Here is a 17,467-nt window from a genome sequence, read left to right as displayed (position 1 = left end):
AAAAGGAGAAAAATATTAAAACTAAAGAGAGCTTGATATTTCAAAGGCACACGGTGAAATGACAAATACTGACCTAATTCTAATGGAATATACAATATATGTAAAGACATCACTCAGTTTTAATAGAAACAAGATTACATGATGACGGTGCTCAATGGTACCTTCCTCCGCCCTGTTGAAATTGCTTGAAACAAAGATAAGAGCTTAAGCTTGGTCAACACAAGGAGAGGAGCGATTGCATTTGAAGTTTAAACATGGCAGCGAAGCAGAATTTTCAGTGCCTGGAGGATCATCTCTTGTGTCCCATCTGTCTGGAAGTCTTCAAGCAGCCCTCGATGCTACCATGCGGTCACAGCTACTGCAAGAACTGCATCCTCTCTCTATCTGGAAATCTGGCCGGCTGTTTCACTTGCCCTGTGTGTCGGAAGGCAGTGGACAGTGGGAGCTCTTCCCCCAATGTCTCACTGGCTCGTGTCATTGACACCCTGACAGTAATGAGTGGGTCCAACGGCAATCAGGAAAACTGCAGGGATCACCACAACCCACTGAGCCTGTACTGTGAGATGGACCAGCAGATAATCTGTGGGCTCTGCGGAATCATTGGACAACACAAGCAGCATAAGATAACCCCACTCTCCAGTGTGTATGAGAGAATGAAGGTAATGATCATAATCACTTTCTACATATTAACTCTCTCAGACTATAGACTTCTCAAGTTGCCTTTGTTGCCATTTATGTGAGGAAGTAGTGCAACAGGGTAGAGTACAAACTCACTGAAATGATTGAAGCTGTGAAAGTGAGATGCAAAATCTGTTACAATTTTCCCTTACAAAAGTCAGAGACCTATGAATGGCTGAAAAAGATTGTTGTTAGTTTAAGAGTCAATGTAAAAAGAATCAAGACATTTTTTTTAAAGTTTTCAGTAGAGGATAAATGAATCAAGAGGAGCCAAACAACAGGGATGGGGTACAATCTGAATCACAGAGGGGAAGGTCTGAATCACAGAGGGGAAGGGACAGTGGGCTCACAGATGAAGAGAATATATGGAGACAAGGATAATGGGAGGAGAATAAACACCATGTTGGCCCTTCTTTTAACCCTGATGTTCTGGCAGAAGCCAATGAAATTAAGTCTTCACTGAAGCCAAATACTTCAGAGTTGGACAAGAGGAGATAGGGTTGCCAACCCTCCAGGATTGGCCTGGATTCTCCAGGAATTGAAGATCGATCTCCAGAACACTGCTGTGTTTAACCCTGGAGAAAAGTAATTGGGACATTTAAAAAGATTGTTTTTTTGTCATTTTCTTTGAACATTTCTCTTTATCAGATATAAAAATACTGAAAATGAGGGGAAAAAAAGGTTCTTTGGCTGACAGTCAAGCTTCATCTAATTGGGTAATGAGTCTTTTTGCTTTCCAATTGGCAAAGGAAGGCAGTGTGTCACAAGGTTGGATGTGTTGGCCGACTAATGGCTGGAGTGTGGGGGCTAGTCATGTGATGAAACCTCCAGGAATATATTCAATCAGAGTTGGCAACCCTAAGGGAAGAAGGGGAATGTTTGTAAATGCGGATGGAAGCAACTGAACAAGAGTGGAGATAACAGTGATTTGGTCAGAAGGAAGTTGCTTTGAAATGGAGTTCCATCTGGCCACAGTGACCTTCCGAGTTCAAAAATATTACTTATTTTTTGTTAAAATGGCAGCCCTGTATTCACAGAAACTCCCAGATTCTACACTAAAGTTAGGGTGTAGACATGGACGATGAAAGTAAGGAAAACTAACATTAACATCGGATGAGAAATCCATTGGATCACATTTAGTGAAAAACAACAATGGTCATTCTGGGATTAATGGCCTTATATTTTTATGAGAGATTCGATACAGCTAAAATTATTTTTAGTGGGGACAAGATAGAGTGTGACAGGATCCAGATTTTAAAATATTGGTAAGGTATGAAAAATGTAAATGCAACTATTTAACTTGGGTTGAGTATAGGACTAGGCAACACAGCAGAAATAAAATGAGTCTCAAGTGAGACTAAGGGTTACTTTTTTTTAATAGTTTACAAGCACTGAAAATGTGGAGCAGACACCATTTAAAGCAACTAATACTAGCTCATCCAATAAAACAGCTGATGCATTTTGATAGGTATGGGGAGCAAAAGCAAAATGAAATAAATTGGACAATTTTAAATGGGGTGCAGGAAGAGAGTGACCTGGGGATGTATGTACACAAACCTCTGAAGGTGGCAGGGTAAGTTGAAAAGGGTGTTAGAAAAGCATTTGGAATCTTTGACTTTATTAACTGGAGGCACAGGGTGATATTTAATGGAGGTGCCGGGTCTCCTGTCACCTCTTGTAAGAAAGGTCCACCATATTAAGTGCCACTCAGGCACTTAAATGGACAGCAGCGAGCCTTCCCTGAGATCAAGGACTCTGGGGGGGTGGAAGTCCCACCTGCTGATAGCTGCTGGTCAATCAGAGGTCAGCAGCTCTATTAAACGGCAGTGCCACCAGGGAGGCGGTGGCTGCTGCTGGTGCAACACCCTCCCCAGGCTTAGGATTGTCACTGGATGCAGGCCAAAGGTTAGTGATGACGTGAGGGTGGGTCAGCAGCAAGGGCAGGATGGTGGCTCAGTGAGTGCCCCCTTCCCAATGCGGGGCCCCTCTTTCCCAATGTGGGGTCCTTCCATAGGCATTGAGTGCCTTTGAATGAGGGACACCATTCCCCCCCACAACCAGCAGCTCACGAGCAAACCTGCACGGGTTAATATCAGCGACAGCAGGATGAGACCCTTAGTTGGCATTAATTTAAGGCCCTCAATTGGCGCTGGAGTGGGAAGGTCATTAACGAGCCTTCCTGCCCTGGACTTCATCGGGGTGAAGGCAGGAAGGTGGAAGGGCCCCCACCCGCTACCCTCTCCTGTCTGATTAATTGCCCCCCACTGCCCCCGTCACCATGGGGAGAGCATTAAATCCCGCCCTCAGAGTACAAAATTGAGGAAAGTTATACTAAGCCTTTATAAATCACTGGCTAGGCCCATGGTGGGATATTGTGTCCAATTCCTGGTGCCACACTTTAGGAAGGATGTTGAGGAATCATCAGGGATTTACCAGAGATAAGAGACTTCAGTGAAGTGAGAGACTAGAGGGGTTGGGTTGTTCTCATTAGAGGAGGAGATTTAAAAGAGGTGTTCAAAATCATGAAGGGTTTTGATAGAGTAAATAAGTATAAAATGTTTCCAGTAGCAGAAGGATCAGTAACCAGTGAACACAGATTTAAAATAATTGATAAATGAACCAGAGGCGAGATAAGAAAAATGAAGTGAGGTCTGAAATGATCTGGAATGCACTGCCTGAAAGGGTGGTGGAAGCCCATTCAATAATAACTTTCGAAAGAAAACTGAATAAATTCTTGAAGGGAGGAAATTTGTAAGGGGAAAGGGCAGGGAATGGGAATAATTGGATCTTTTAAAGAGTTGGCACAGACACAATGGACTGAATGGCCTCCTTATTTGTTCTGTCGTTCTATGGTTTTATGGTAACTATCGGATTAGGAATGAGGCCAATATTCATAGCTGTAACTATGGCCAAAGACGGGAACACAACAACTCCTACGCTGCTGCAATCATGGAATTTATCAGTAGAATCCGATAAGTCAAGTTTGAACAGTGGAGGTATAAGATAACAAAAACATTTTGTGGCTTTTGTCTTGATTAACATTGTAAGCCGGGGGAGAAATTCTGAAATTTCTGAACATTTTAAAGTAGCGAGCGAGGATCCATGATGGACCAGATTGCATGTGACCTGTAGAAAATAAAAGGGTGGGTTAGATGGCTTTTATCTTGACCTGTATTTTATATTGATAATTCCATGACACAATACTCCTAGCCTGGAACAATGCTGAATGGGAACATAGACCGGAGAATCCTGGCTACAATGTTGTATCTCTATTTCTACCTCAAGCTCCCATGTACTTTTAAAGGCAGCAAGAAAGTGAAGGGAATAAAGGTTGCAAGTGTGTTCCAGAAAAGTAGTATTATGTTACTGACCCTGATTAGGTTGTATAATCAGTACAATAAATAGTAACATGGAGCTCTGTATCTAACTGAGCCTGTTGAGTGCTGTGCTGGTGTTAACTAGTAATGTGAATGCAATGGGCCTGTATACCTTACACTGATCAAGTATATGTAGCAGGCATTAGTATATTTTTATATAAAACACATGTGTTAATGAAGCATCATGCTTGGATTGCCATTTCAAAGAATTTGTAAAATGAGCCAATTTGTAAATGTTTATACTTCAGCCTATTTCAATCGATCTAAATTCACCAGAGAATAAGCAGATTTCACTCACAACTTGAATTTTTAACCCCGGAATTGCTGCCAGTGAGGTTACCTTGTTTTGGGTTATTTCCTGTTTTAAAATAGCAGTGGAATTTGAGGGAAGCACTTTTAAGTGTTCACACCATAACACCACATTTCCAAGTTCTATACTTGGCTTTAAGGTACTTTTTCCAGGTCACCAATGATGCGTGAGTGTAAACAGTAAACAGGATTTTCCTGTCGATTTCCATTGGGCTAGTGGTATTGATGATTCAGCAGGGGTGGGGGCAGCAGGATCCTTATCTATTTCTGACCTTGGCCAATTTCCTGGCCTCACGTCACCAGTCACACCAAATATGGCTAGGCTTATTTAGATGAAGCAGTAACGATGGAGTATTTTCATGACCACTGCACTGGTAACATTGGGTTCTACTTAAGCCAGCATTAAGTAGATGCCCATTGTTTCTGACAGAGGCACAACATCTTAAAGAATTTAAAGATCCAAATGGGAATCAGAAGTTAATTGTGGTACAATGGATTACCAGTTCTACCTCATTTGTTACATCAGTGGAGGTAAAATTTTGCTTTGTTGTTAAGGCTGTTAACTGCAACTGGTGTCTGATTCTTGGAGCAGCAACAGCCATTTCTTACCCCCTTCCTCAGTATCAAATTCCCAAGCACATTTGGGAATACTGCTGAAAACCTACGCAAGGAATTTCAATGAGACACTCTCCAGGAATTTCACTGGGGTCAGGACTGGGTCAGACTACCTGTCACTTTACCATGCTGGCGAGGAAAGCCACAGCCTGGGATCCTAGGAGTCATTAAATTTTGAGAGGCATCATATCTGAGTCTAAGCACACATGCAATAGTGGGGTCATTGGATAGTGAACAAGAGCAGGAATTGTGGTTAATTTTTCCTATTCTGAACCATTTCTGACGCGCTTAATTATTAAGCCCCGGCTGAGTGCAGCTAAGAGGGACCAAACTATAAGAACATAAAAAATAGGAGCAGAAGTAGACTACACGGCCCATCGAACCTGTTCCACTATTCAACACGATCATGGCTGATCTTGGGCTTCAACTCTATTTTCCCGCCCGTTCCCCATATCCCTTAATTCCCTGAGAGACCAAAAATCTGTCTATCCCAGCCTTAAATGCATTCAACGATGGAGCATCCACAACCCTCTGAGGTAGAGAATTCCAAAGATTCGCAATGCTTTGAGTGAAATAATTTATCTGCATCTCAGTCCTGATCAGCCCCTTATCCTGAGACTGTGGGCAGAATTTTACGGCCCCGTTTCAGCGGGGACAGGGCCGTAAAATGCGGTGGGCCATTATAAATGCCCTTGACGACAGCGGGAACGTAAAATCCCACTGTCGTAAAATTCTGCCCTGTGTCTCCAGTATTTTAGATTCCCCGACCAATGGAAACAATCTCTCAGCATCCACCCTATCAAGCCCCTTCAGAATTTTGTAGGTTTCAATGAGATCGCCTCTCATTCTTCTAAACTTCAGAGAGTATAAGCCTAATTTACTCAGTCCCTCATTATGGGACAACCCCCTCATCCCAGGGACAAACCAGACACCTTCCTAGCCTAGTCTGTTTATTTCATTTCCACACTAAGCAGTGGATTTTACCTCCCTTAGCCATATGGGTGTGCATGGGAGGGGAGATTGGAGGTTCATGTGGAGGATTCTGGTGGGTGAGGCAAACTAGTTAGGAACCATTTTACCTCCATACAATGGGAATGAATAGTAAATGATTTGATTCATTGAGTGCAGCTCCAACAACACTCAAGAAGCTTGACAACATTCAGGACAAGGCAACCCCTTGATTGGCACCCCTTCCACAAACATTCACTGCCTCCACCACCGATGCACAGTAGCAGCAGTGTGTACCATCTGCAAGATGCACTGCAGGAACTCACCAAGGCTCCTTAGGCAGCACCTTCCAAACCCATGACCGCTACCATCTAGGAGGACAAGGACAGCAGACACATGGGAACACCACCACCTGGAAGTTCCCCTCCAAGTCACACACTTGGAAATATATCACTGTCGCTAGGTCAAAATCCTGGAACTCCCTCCCTAACAGCACTGTGAGTGTACCTACACCACATGGAATACAGTGGCTCAAGAAGGCAGCTCACCACCACTTTTTCAAGGACAATTAGTGATGGGTAATAAATGCTGACCCAGCCAGCGATGCCCACATTCCATAAATGAATAAAAAAAGGAATCTACTCTTTAACGAAGTATGTATTAATCTTGAATCAACTTTTTTTGCATTCGATGAAATTATATGTAAATACATCATCCAACAAATGATTGCTGCTGATTTCAGGGGGATGATGCTTAGTATGTTTGTACAGTACTCATCAATCTTTAATTTTAGTAAAGGCATTAACTTATTTGAAATTACTAGTTGAATTGCATGCCTAGTTGAATGGCCTACAAAATGGCCATTACTCTTTGGGCCCCTTTGCTGTTCTGCAGTTGATTATTTACCCTGCCTCTCAGCTGTCTTCATTTGTGAAACTTTCTTAAAAAGACAGTTTTCAACATTTTGAATCACTTCATCTGCTAATGGTTGTGCGCTAGCTAAGGTAGGTTGGGTAAACTATTGGATAGAAGGACAACCTGGTTGTGGGAGAGAATTGAACTTACTTAGGTTAGGACAGAGAACATGCCTTAATTCCCCCTTGAGCTGCACGTGACACCATGTAATGCCGACATCTTGCATAATAAAAGTGTAAGACCATATGCTTGTAGCAATGAGTTGCAGTTCTTTGGATCCTGAAGTGGCTTCAAATAAAACCTGAGCATGCATTGTAATCCCACCCATTTGCCCTTCTGGTACTTAAAAATCTCTACAACCAACAGATGTAAGAATGATTGTCACTAACCCAGGTGACTGTGATGAAGGAAGGAAGCTAGTCACAGAGAAAAATTCCTCAATCTAAATCTTTGTGTTGGGCAGGACAAAGGTCCTGTGAAGAAATATCAGTTGCAGCCTGATTGATATTGCATTTCTTTACAGGAACAACTTGCTTTGCTAATAACAGGAGCTCAGATGCAAAAGAACAACATGGAGGGGCAAATGAACAAGCTGATGCACAACAAGACCCGCATCATTGTGAGTCTAGTAGCATTGAAAATTGTTTGCAAGGTTCAGTTCATGCTTTTTTGAAGAGATCATCTTTGTGTTGTTCCTCTTTGATATAATATTTAATATGAATGAATAAAAGCCCTTAAAGGATTTGTATCATTCATTTTAAGGGCAGACTCGATTGCTAATTTCCTAATGGGAAAATCTGACACTGTAGCCTACACATAAGTATTAGATTTAAGACTTTCTACAGGTAAACCCAAATCTTTAAAATCAGAAAATCATAACATTGTGGATTCTATGAATGAGAGATGTGTGCCATAAGATTTAGAAGAACCCTTTTGCCAGTTTATTTGGATATTGCATGGCTTGTCCACCACATGCTTGTGTCCTCACCAAAAGGCAGAAAACATCGCATTCAAGACTGTATTATTCAGGCTAAAACTAATAAACAAATTTATTTAAAAGACTTATAATTATACAAATGCAAAAATAACATAGCAGAATAAATAACAAAACACATACTTAACTTAAGCACTACTGAAAATGTTTCAACAATAACAAAATATCCAAAATGTTAAGGGTCCTTTCCAGATCTTCCAACCTGGCTCCTTATGACTGTAACATGAGTGCTTCTATGCTTCACAGAATCCTGACTAATTGTTACAATGGACAAATTCACAGTTGAAGTAGGAGAACTGGGAACCAATAAGTGTGAAAAATCCTCACCTATTATACCATTACTAGGGGCAAGATTTTTAGGTTGGTGTGCAGGTGTGATTGGCAGCTCAGGAGTGCCTGTGGAACAGACCGCTGCCCATGATCGACCCCCAACTACGATTTCACGCTGGCTGGCCAATTAACAGCCAGCCAGCGTGAAACGCGTGCCGAAAAGCTCAGTGCTGCTGGGGTGGGCAGGAAGAGGGTGGGCACTGACATAAGCGTAGCCATTGGGGAGCGTTGAATGAAAGCTCCCTGAAGGCAGAGAGCTGCCTCAGGGGGCTGAAGAACTTAAAACCATTAAATAAAGATTTTAAAATCTGGAAAAAAATGTCCATGCATCAGAATCAGTCACCTGAACATATACATGATGAAAAATCTGTCCATACATTTTTATTTTTTAATTTAATAACAGAAACCTCATCCTGCCCTTTATTAGGTTTCATCAAAAATGCAAAGTCCGCTTGGCAGATTTGCCTGTCCACCAACCGTAAGGTTGGACGGACCATGAAAAATCAGGAAGAATTGGAACTTTAATGGACTTAATTGCCTTCTTAATTGTTGGTGGGCGCACTTCCAACTTTTGCTCGCACCCACTGACCGGAATATTGTGTGAGCGCAGGATGATGTCCAGGCACTCACCCAATGTCATCATATGCTATTTTATGTTCGAGCAGCTCAGATGCGCCCCCACATGCCGACCTAAAAATTCTGCCTCTAGCGATGATTATGTGCTAAGAGCTTCAAAAGCATCTAACATGTCACAGGTAAGATAGAATTCTTGATGGAATTTGAAGGAGTGGGTAATTGTAAAGTTTTCATTTTTGGGACAGGTCAGATAAACTGTAAAGACTTTTCTATGTTCCTATTAACATGTAATAGTTTGAATATTGCTGAGTAAAGAGACATGTTGCTCACATTTTTCATCTTGCACTCATCAGGACAAATGCAAGAATGCCAAATTTCAAAAGATCACAATTTAAATTGTTGTGATCTTTTGAAATTTAGTGCTTTTGTGTTTTGTCCTGATCAATGCAAGTCAAGAAGCTTCAGCAACAGGTCTCTCTTTTCAGCAATATTCAAGTTCTGTACTACCAAATGACTGTATGTAGTGGCTTCCTTCTTGACAGTGTCTAGCTTGAAGACCCAGTCAGAAATACCTATTCCTCTAGACAATACTATTGTCTTAATTCACTTCACCCATACCATACCCCCAGACACATACAAGACACAAAACATTCCTTTCAGAGAGCAACTAACAGTTTTCATTTTGAGGTTTTATTGTTCCTGTATTTTTTTGATATTATTATGGTTGTTTTTTTTTATATATCATATCACCTCAGTACTTCCTCATAATTCAGTTTGCCTAACACTATGAGCAATATTTAATGGAGGCCATGAGGGTCTCACCCGGTGGCTGGAAAGCCATTGAGAGCTCTGCTTCGCTTCTTTTGGGGAAAGCCCACCGAATGAAGTGCTCCAATTTATGTGCCAATCAGGCAAACTGGGCAGTGGTGGGCCTTCCCCGGGGTCAAGAACCCCTGGGTGTAAATCCTGAAAACTGCTCGACAATCAGAGGTTGGCAGCCATGCATTGCTTAGCAGCATCACCGTGGAGGCAGTGGCTGCTGCAGGTAATGCACCCACCCGGGCCCAGGATTGCTGAGGGATCGACTCCATGGGTGAGTGATGGCAGGAGTGGGCTGGGAGGTCGCAGGTGGAGAGGGATCGGCAGCAAGGCAGGGGGTGGCTCACAGTGGACACACTTTCTTGATAATGGCTCCTTCGATCAGGTACTAGTGCCTTTGAACAAGGAGCTCCTCCTGGAAGCTCGCAGGCAACCCCAACAGGGTTTGCTTTTCAGGTTTTCTGCGCGAAGAGTCCCCCACCCGTTGCTGGGTGAACATAGCAGCAGGGTGTGAAGGCCTTCCATGGGCCTTCTTGCCTAAAATTGGGCCAGAGACAGTGAGGTGGCGGGGTTCCCATCCACCACCCTCCGACCTGAGTAAATGCCACTCCCGGCCCAGCACCAAACTCGCCTCGGGGGAAGGCATTAAATTCCGCCCTATGGATCAGCTTTGTGTCTCTGCATTTTTTCCAATGTTTGAATATTTCCTTAGTGGTTTGCTGGTCAGATGTGGTCTGTTTAGAGCATCTGTTGATTATAACTTCCTCTAATCTGCACTCTCCTGATTTGCGTACAATTTGTTCAGCATTCTATTTGCTTTGTTGTTTTCTACGTCAAAGTGACTGCACAGGTTAGGCATCAAGAACACTCGTACAACTGGATCTTTTTCAACATCACCCTTCAACACCTCTCATGGTGTATTTACGTCACTCATAGAGCTTGCTACAATCCACGTAGGATGTCACTTTTTCATCAAGATTGTAAAATAAGTTAGTTAGACAAAATCATCTCCTTCTGTTTGCTACTATTTATGATTATCAAACTAACAGTCTTAACTTCCACTCCTGACAATCAGTGTATTTATTTTATTCAGTACAATGTGATGCCATTATGTCTCCAGTTGTCTGGGTTTCTTCGGTCACTTTTGAAAATGGGCATTGTGTTCACCTGTTTCTAATCTAATGTGATCTCTCCAGAGTTCATCAATTCTCACATAATGACTATACACTTGTGTCTCTTAGAGTGATCGTGCAGGAAGGTGTAACTGAGGTAGAAGATCAATCATGATCTTATTGAATGGTGGAGCAGCCTTGACGGGCTCAATGACCCACTCCTGCTATTTCTTATGTTATGCCATGACCCCTCTGATATTTCTCATCACGTTCCTCCTAAGCACCGGGTACACTGTCATGAATGCTAATCCTACTGTTCCACATACTCCTCACTAACCCTCTGGCTTTCTCTGCTTCTAGTATTTATTCAGTTTTCCCTCAAGAGAATCCTACCTTTTATGTTGTCTGTATTTCACCAGAATGAATCTGATGTCTTTAAATGGGTGATTCAGAAAGAATTCCAGGAACTCAGAAGTTTTGTTGATGAAGAAGAGGCAAACATCATCCAGACCGTAGAGTTAAAATGTACAACAGCTGTTCAGTCAATTGACGAACAATTAGAAGAGATGTCCAAAACTCTAAAGGAGTTTGCTGAAGTTGAGGTTTCATTGAAAAAACTGAGCAATGAAAATCACTTAGATTTCATAAGAGTAAGTACAATTAATTTTCCTCAATCGATGCTTGATGCTTGAGATATAGCACACAAAATATTTGAGCTGTGGAAGTAGATTGATGTCTAGAAAAAAACAAATAGAAGAGAAATTTAGAAAGAAATATGGAAAGATGTTGGGTACAGAAACTGAGTGGTGTAATGTTGGACATCCAACTGGAAGGTCCACCAATTCTAATCCCATCCTCAAATGTCATTCAGATGCTCCCTGATGAAGTTCTTGCTTGGATTATTCAAAATTAGACCACATTTAAGGCAAAAAATACCATCCAGACCAGACTATTTAACAGAAATACATCTCCTACTTCCTGATCTTGGTTTGATGTTGGGATCTGTTCTTTTTCCTTAATGTTGAGCAGCTAGGATCTGAGGATGAAAAATATCTCAAATATACAGGTTAGCACCTCAATAAAATGAAGGCCTGCAAAGAGAAATGCTGATCAAGAACCAGGCAACTACAAATTAGGTTCACTGGTGAAATGATTACACTTAACACAGCACTAATGAATCAAACATGAGGAGGTCTTGAGGCGCAGTGGCTACCGTCCCTGCCGCTGAGCCTTAAGCTCCAGGTCTAGTCCCACTCCAGGACTTGGTGGCCAAGGAAGGTGCAATTGTTCCGAGGCCAAAGCTGGTTGATTATCAACCTGTGAATCTTTCCAATAGTCCTATGGCAGGTGGTAGGAGCGGGAGAGTGTCCTGGTCAAGCCATGCTTAATGCAGCGTGGCGCCCCTCAAGCACAGCCTGTGGCAACAGCTTGGTGACCAGTCCCAGGAAAAACTAGCCATGGAAACAGACATAAACACATGTTTTGTCTACCTCATGTGTCACTAGACGTGGGAAAGCTCTAAGTATAATGAATCAAACACCTCATATTTGAAGAAACACCAAGGAGTCATGCATAACTGCACATTTGGTGTGGTATTGATTCATACAGATCATGTCGATCCCTGGTCTTTGCTGTATTAGTTTATCTTAAACTAGAATGCCACCATGGCTTCAGTTCTCCTGGTTAAGTGTGGGGAAAACTTAGTGAGCGTTTTGATTCCCGATTGTTATCCAGTGACAGTTGGAAAGTGCAGGTGCTTGAGCATCAGGTGAGAGGCCCTGCATTATTAAATAGCCTATCAACATCTGTTATATAGGCTCATGCACAAAATGGCCACTTGAATAGTGTCTTTCTGTTCCCTAATAAGAGTCAGAACTCTCAAGCAAGGAAAGAGAACTTTTTGAAAACATTTATTGTGTGATAATCCACAAACTAGTCAACAATGTTTGAGAAGTTTATCTATAGCCTAGTATGTGATGTACATCAATACTCACATGTATTTATATATCCACTTTTGTCCATTTTATTTTCTGCGACTAAGATTTTCTTCAGTTAATACCATGCTGGTTTCAAATGGGTGGTTGTCACACTTCATGGTGGATTTTCGGACTGTTTGGCTAAATTTTGTCAGGTTTCTGAATGAATATTTTATTCCTTAAGTTTTCACTCAAGAGTTATCCTGGATGCTATTCCTCTCAGCCCTGGTGTCCTTTTCCTTCTCCTTAGCTCAGTGTCAAATACAGCTTCAGAAAATAGGTTGTCTGACGTGTGCACAATATGTTTGACCCACGAGAGTTCACCTGTGTTACTATGACTTCAAATGCTCATTATGTGGGCCTTTGCTATCTAATTTTCGTAAATGCCTTTGGTGGAATCTTACCAGCTGCTGATGTCAAACATCCTGAAGTTTTCACATATTTATTGGGCTTCAAATAATAGGTTATCTGCAAAATTTGCTAAACTTGGACTTTCCCCCAATAATGAGAAAAGAATGTGTGAAATAATCTACAGATTACAAAGATAAAATTATTTCCATAAAATACACAAAGAAACATACTCTTCTATTGTTGATATGTCATGCATAGAATCCTGTTAATTCAGTAACTCAGGATTAACCTACTTGGCACATAAATTAATTTGGAGTTGGAAGCAATGTGCATGTATAAGCATTTCACCTTTGTAAAATGTGGAACATTGGTGCTAGACATCAGTGTACTGGCTTGGCACTGTGGAATGGTGGAACACAGGTTTGATCCTGCACACTGCTAACTTTCCTACCTTACTCCTGTTAGTACAGGGAAATTGGGAGCTGAGCACACACATCTCCCAGCCAGAGAGAGATAGAATCAGACAGGATGGGTGAATTTTCCCAGCCTGTGGAGATGGGTTGGAGGGTCGGGGGGGTGTCAGAAAAAATAAGGGGAAACAACATCAGGATACTCCATCCCCACCTCTGGGGTAATTTCCCAGGGCAGGATGGAAACAAACTCAGTAGCCCCAGAGGAAGGTAGCCAATTATGACCCCAGTTAGGAACAGTTTGCAAAGGAAACAGCAGCTTTCTGCCATCAGAGCGAGAGCCCACCAGCTCATGAGAGACAGCTTCTCGCCAGGAGGTTAATGGGCAGGCTGCACTTAAATGGTAGCATTAGAGAGGCTGCAAAGGCTCACAGGGGGGCCCAAGAGTGGCCACAGACATTCTTCCACCCTGAGACCCCTCTCAGTCCTCTACCTTCTTTTATTCCAAAAAGTTACTGGCCTTCATGAGCTCCTCCATTTTGAAGCACCATCTCGGTCTCCCTCTTCTCCAGCAGCTCTCACCTCTTCCATTCTAGGGCTGCCAGTCGGATATCACTGCAGGTCCTAGGGTTGCCAACCCTCCGGGATTGGCCTGGAATCTCCAGGAATTGAAGATCAATCTCCAGGATACTGTGATTGTGCAGTCCTGAAAAAAATCATTGGGACATTAAAAAGATTGTTTTTTTTTTGTCATTTACTTTGAGCATTTTTCTTTACCGACCACAAAAATATTGAAAATGGGGGGAAAAATGCTGCTTGGCTGACAGTCAAGTATCATTGATTGAATTGGGTAATGAGTCTTATAGCTTTCCAATTGGTGTAGGAAAGCAGTGTGCCACAAGGATGGATGTGTTGGCTGACTAATGACAAGAGTGTGGGGGCTAGTCATGTGATAAAACCTTCAGGCATGCATTTAACCACTGTTGGCAACCTAGCTCTCTCGCTGGATCTGGGGCATCTGGAAGTGGCATCTTAATTGGCTGCCTATGGGAAGATCGTGACTGACAACCTGCCACGGCCACTCCAAGCTGGGTTCCCCACACAGAATGGGGGCCAACGTTTTGATGCACCTGACAAAATTCAGCCAGACATCTCTGCTGGATCAGCATCTTGTGATTGATATTGGCAATGGTTAATGGCAGATCACCAACTGGCTTCTTGGATTTGAAGGGTGTGTGGCCTTGGAATGTGGAAATATGATATAAAATTAAAGATGAATAGATAAACAACAGTTAACATCTAATCTCTCCTTTGCATTTATCCCTTAGAAATGTTTTAATTATATTTTTTATACATTTTGCAGAAGTACAGTTCAATTGTCTCAAGGTAAGAGCAGTCTGCAATTTCTCTGTTATATTATTGGGTGCGGGGGGAATGAAGTTAAGAGGGTTCTTGACTGAATTGATTCTGCCTAATCCTGGATTCTTGCTGCCTTTACCCGAAATCTGTCAAACCGCTCGCTGTTCAGAGGGAAAGAACTGCCTGGCGTAGTACTAAGTTATACAATCCAGAAGATGTGATTCCTGGCCCAGGCTGCTCAGAGATAACTGAGCCCAAAGTTCGCTTTGGCACCCATCAGTTGGGCGGCAACAAATAGAATGAGCAAAGATTCTTATTCATGATCACTACCTTGTGACCCTTCCCTGGGAGAACATGTGGCAACTGGTGGAGGACAGGATGGGACTTGGCTATGATGACTCCCATAATCAAACAGCCTGATGACTGAGGCACTAACAATGAAGACCCCCCTCCCTCAATACACCCACACACAATGCTGTGACATTGGTACTCTGTTCAAATGAGCTAACTTTGCCCAATAATCTAAGATCACCTTACTTGATTCCTTTTTGGTGGGAGGGAGATCTGAGGCTGGAATTCTGGGCACCAGCTGCCAGTGAAGTGCTGCTGTTCAATTGAGTCATTGGCAGAATCACCTACCAGTAAATGGGAAAGGAAAAGATGGCTGGGTTAGGGGGGGAAGCAGTGGAGGAGGTGAAGGAAGACGACCAGCAAGGATGGTGTTTGCAGTGGGGAAGTGGGGTTGGTGCAGTGGTAAGATGGTCTTTTTTTTTCATTTGGGACCTCCCCCTCAGTGCTCATTCTGACTGGGTGAGCGGACTGCTGTTCAGGTGCCTCAGGCCCATTATGGACAGCAGTCCCACCCCCACCAATTTAAACATCTTTCACAGAATCACAGAACTGCAGAAGGAGGCCATTCAGCCCATCATGTTTTTAACAACTCTCCGAATGAGCATGTCTCAGTGCCATTCTCCTGCCTTTTCCCCGTAACCCTGCACAATGTTTCTATTTAAATAATCATCTAATGCCCTCTTGAAAGCCTTGATTGAATCTACCTCCACCACACTCCAGGCAGCACATTCCAGACTTGAGCCACTCGCCGTGTGAAAAAGTTTTTTCTCACATGACATTTGCTTCTTTTACAAATCACTTTAAATCTGTGCCCTCTCATTCTCGATCCTTTTATGAGCGGGAACAGTTTCTCCCTATCTACTCTGTCCAGCCCCCTCATGGGGTAAAATTTTTAGCTTAGCAGGCGGGCGTGCGCCTGACCCGCTCGAGTGTAAAATGACACGCGTTGACATCGGGCAAGCATCCCGACATCAATGTGCAGTCGCGTGATATTTAGTTTGGCAGGCGTGCGCCTAAAATTAAAAGGCTCGTTCAGGCAAATAAATGATCAAGTAACTTGAATTTTTCTCTGCCTGTCCAACCTTACGGTTGGCGGGCAGGTGAAAAGGCCGAGCAGCCTTTGCGCTTTTTAGGAAACCTCATCCATGGGTGGCATGAGGTTTCCTACAGCAAATAAAAATAAAATAAAAATTTCAAAACTTAATTGATAATATGTCCCTGCTCAAGTAACAGAGTCACATGAGGGGACCTGCTTCCTTTCATGTTTATTTTCCTTCTTTTTTGTAACACTTCATCTCCCTGAGGCAGTTCTGTGCAGCTCGCCTGGTTCGCACTCTCCGCCCCCCCCAACCGCCCGCACAGGCAGCATTAAGCGCTGCCACTCACGTTTCATGCTGGCCGGGCCTTAATTGATCCGCCAGCGTGAAATTGCCTTATTGCCTTCTGGCCGTGGTTGTGGGCGGTGGCCAGCTTCCTGACTGCACCCCGCCTTTCTCGCCCTCGCCCGACAAGGGTGAAACTCTGTCCATGGTTTTGAACATCTCTGTCAAATCTCCTCTTGGCCTTCTCCTCTCCAAGTCCCAACTCCTCCAGTCTATCTTCATAACTGATGTTTCTGATCCCTGGAACAATTTTTGTAAACCTCTTCTGCATTCTCTCTAACGCGTACACATCCTTCCTAAACTGTGGCATCCAGAACTGTGCACAATACTCCAGCTGAGGTCTAACTAGTGTCCTATACAAGTTCAGCATAACCTCTTGTACTCTATGTCCCTATTAATAAATTTAGAATACTGTATGCTTTATTGACTGCTGTCTCCATCTGTCCTGCCTTCTTTAATTACTTATGCACACATACACCCAGGTCCCTCTGCTTCTGCACACTTTTAGAGTTGTACCCCTTATTTTACATTGTCTGTCCATGTTTTTCCTACCAAAGTGAATCACCTCACACTTCTCTGCATTGAACTTCATCTGCCACCTATCTGCCCACTCCCCCAACTTGTTTATGTCCTTTTGATGTTCTATACTGTCTGTCCTCCTCACAGTTTTCAGAGGGCTAATGAGCCTTGAGCACTGCTTGTGTGAATGTCTTGTGTCCTCTGTGCTGGCCACCTGCACATTGCAGGTTGCCTCTGTGCACTCAGTTATCCAGAGTGTCTGTCATAGTATTATCAACCCTTCACTGACCAGACTAGCAGGTGACTGCTGGAACTAACAGTACTCTAAACCAATAATAAACAGTGATTTTGGGCACGATGTTAATTACTGGGCTATTGGTAAATGTTTGTAAAATCCTCACCACTGAAGGAACATAAAACAGGAGCAGGCCATTTAGCCCCTCTAA

General features: G+C 42.9%; 1 protein-coding gene across 1 annotated transcript in view; it reads left to right on the top strand.

Moving 5' to 3' along the window:
• The first annotated feature begins 254 nt into the window (after positions 1-254).
• LOC144684538 (E3 ubiquitin-protein ligase TRIM50-like) overlaps positions 255-17,467 on the top strand; it is a 34,702-nt gene continuing 17,489 nt past the window's right edge. Inside the window, exons 1-4 of the mRNA XM_078548426.1 lie at positions 255-659; positions 7,366-7,461; positions 11,093-11,323; positions 14,774-14,796. Of these exons, the coding sequence (XP_078404552.1) occupies positions 255-659; positions 7,366-7,461; positions 11,093-11,323; positions 14,774-14,796 (755 nt within the window). The remainder of the gene's footprint in view (positions 660-7,365; positions 7,462-11,092; positions 11,324-14,773; positions 14,797-17,467) is intronic.

This window comes from Cetorhinus maximus, chromosome 9 (genome assembly GCF_964194155.1).
Source record: "Cetorhinus maximus chromosome 9, sCetMax3.hap1.1, whole genome shotgun sequence".
Lineage (NCBI taxonomy): Eukaryota > Metazoa > Chordata > Chondrichthyes > Lamniformes > Cetorhinidae > Cetorhinus > Cetorhinus maximus.
This window is presented reverse-complemented; position numbering and strand designations above follow the sequence as displayed.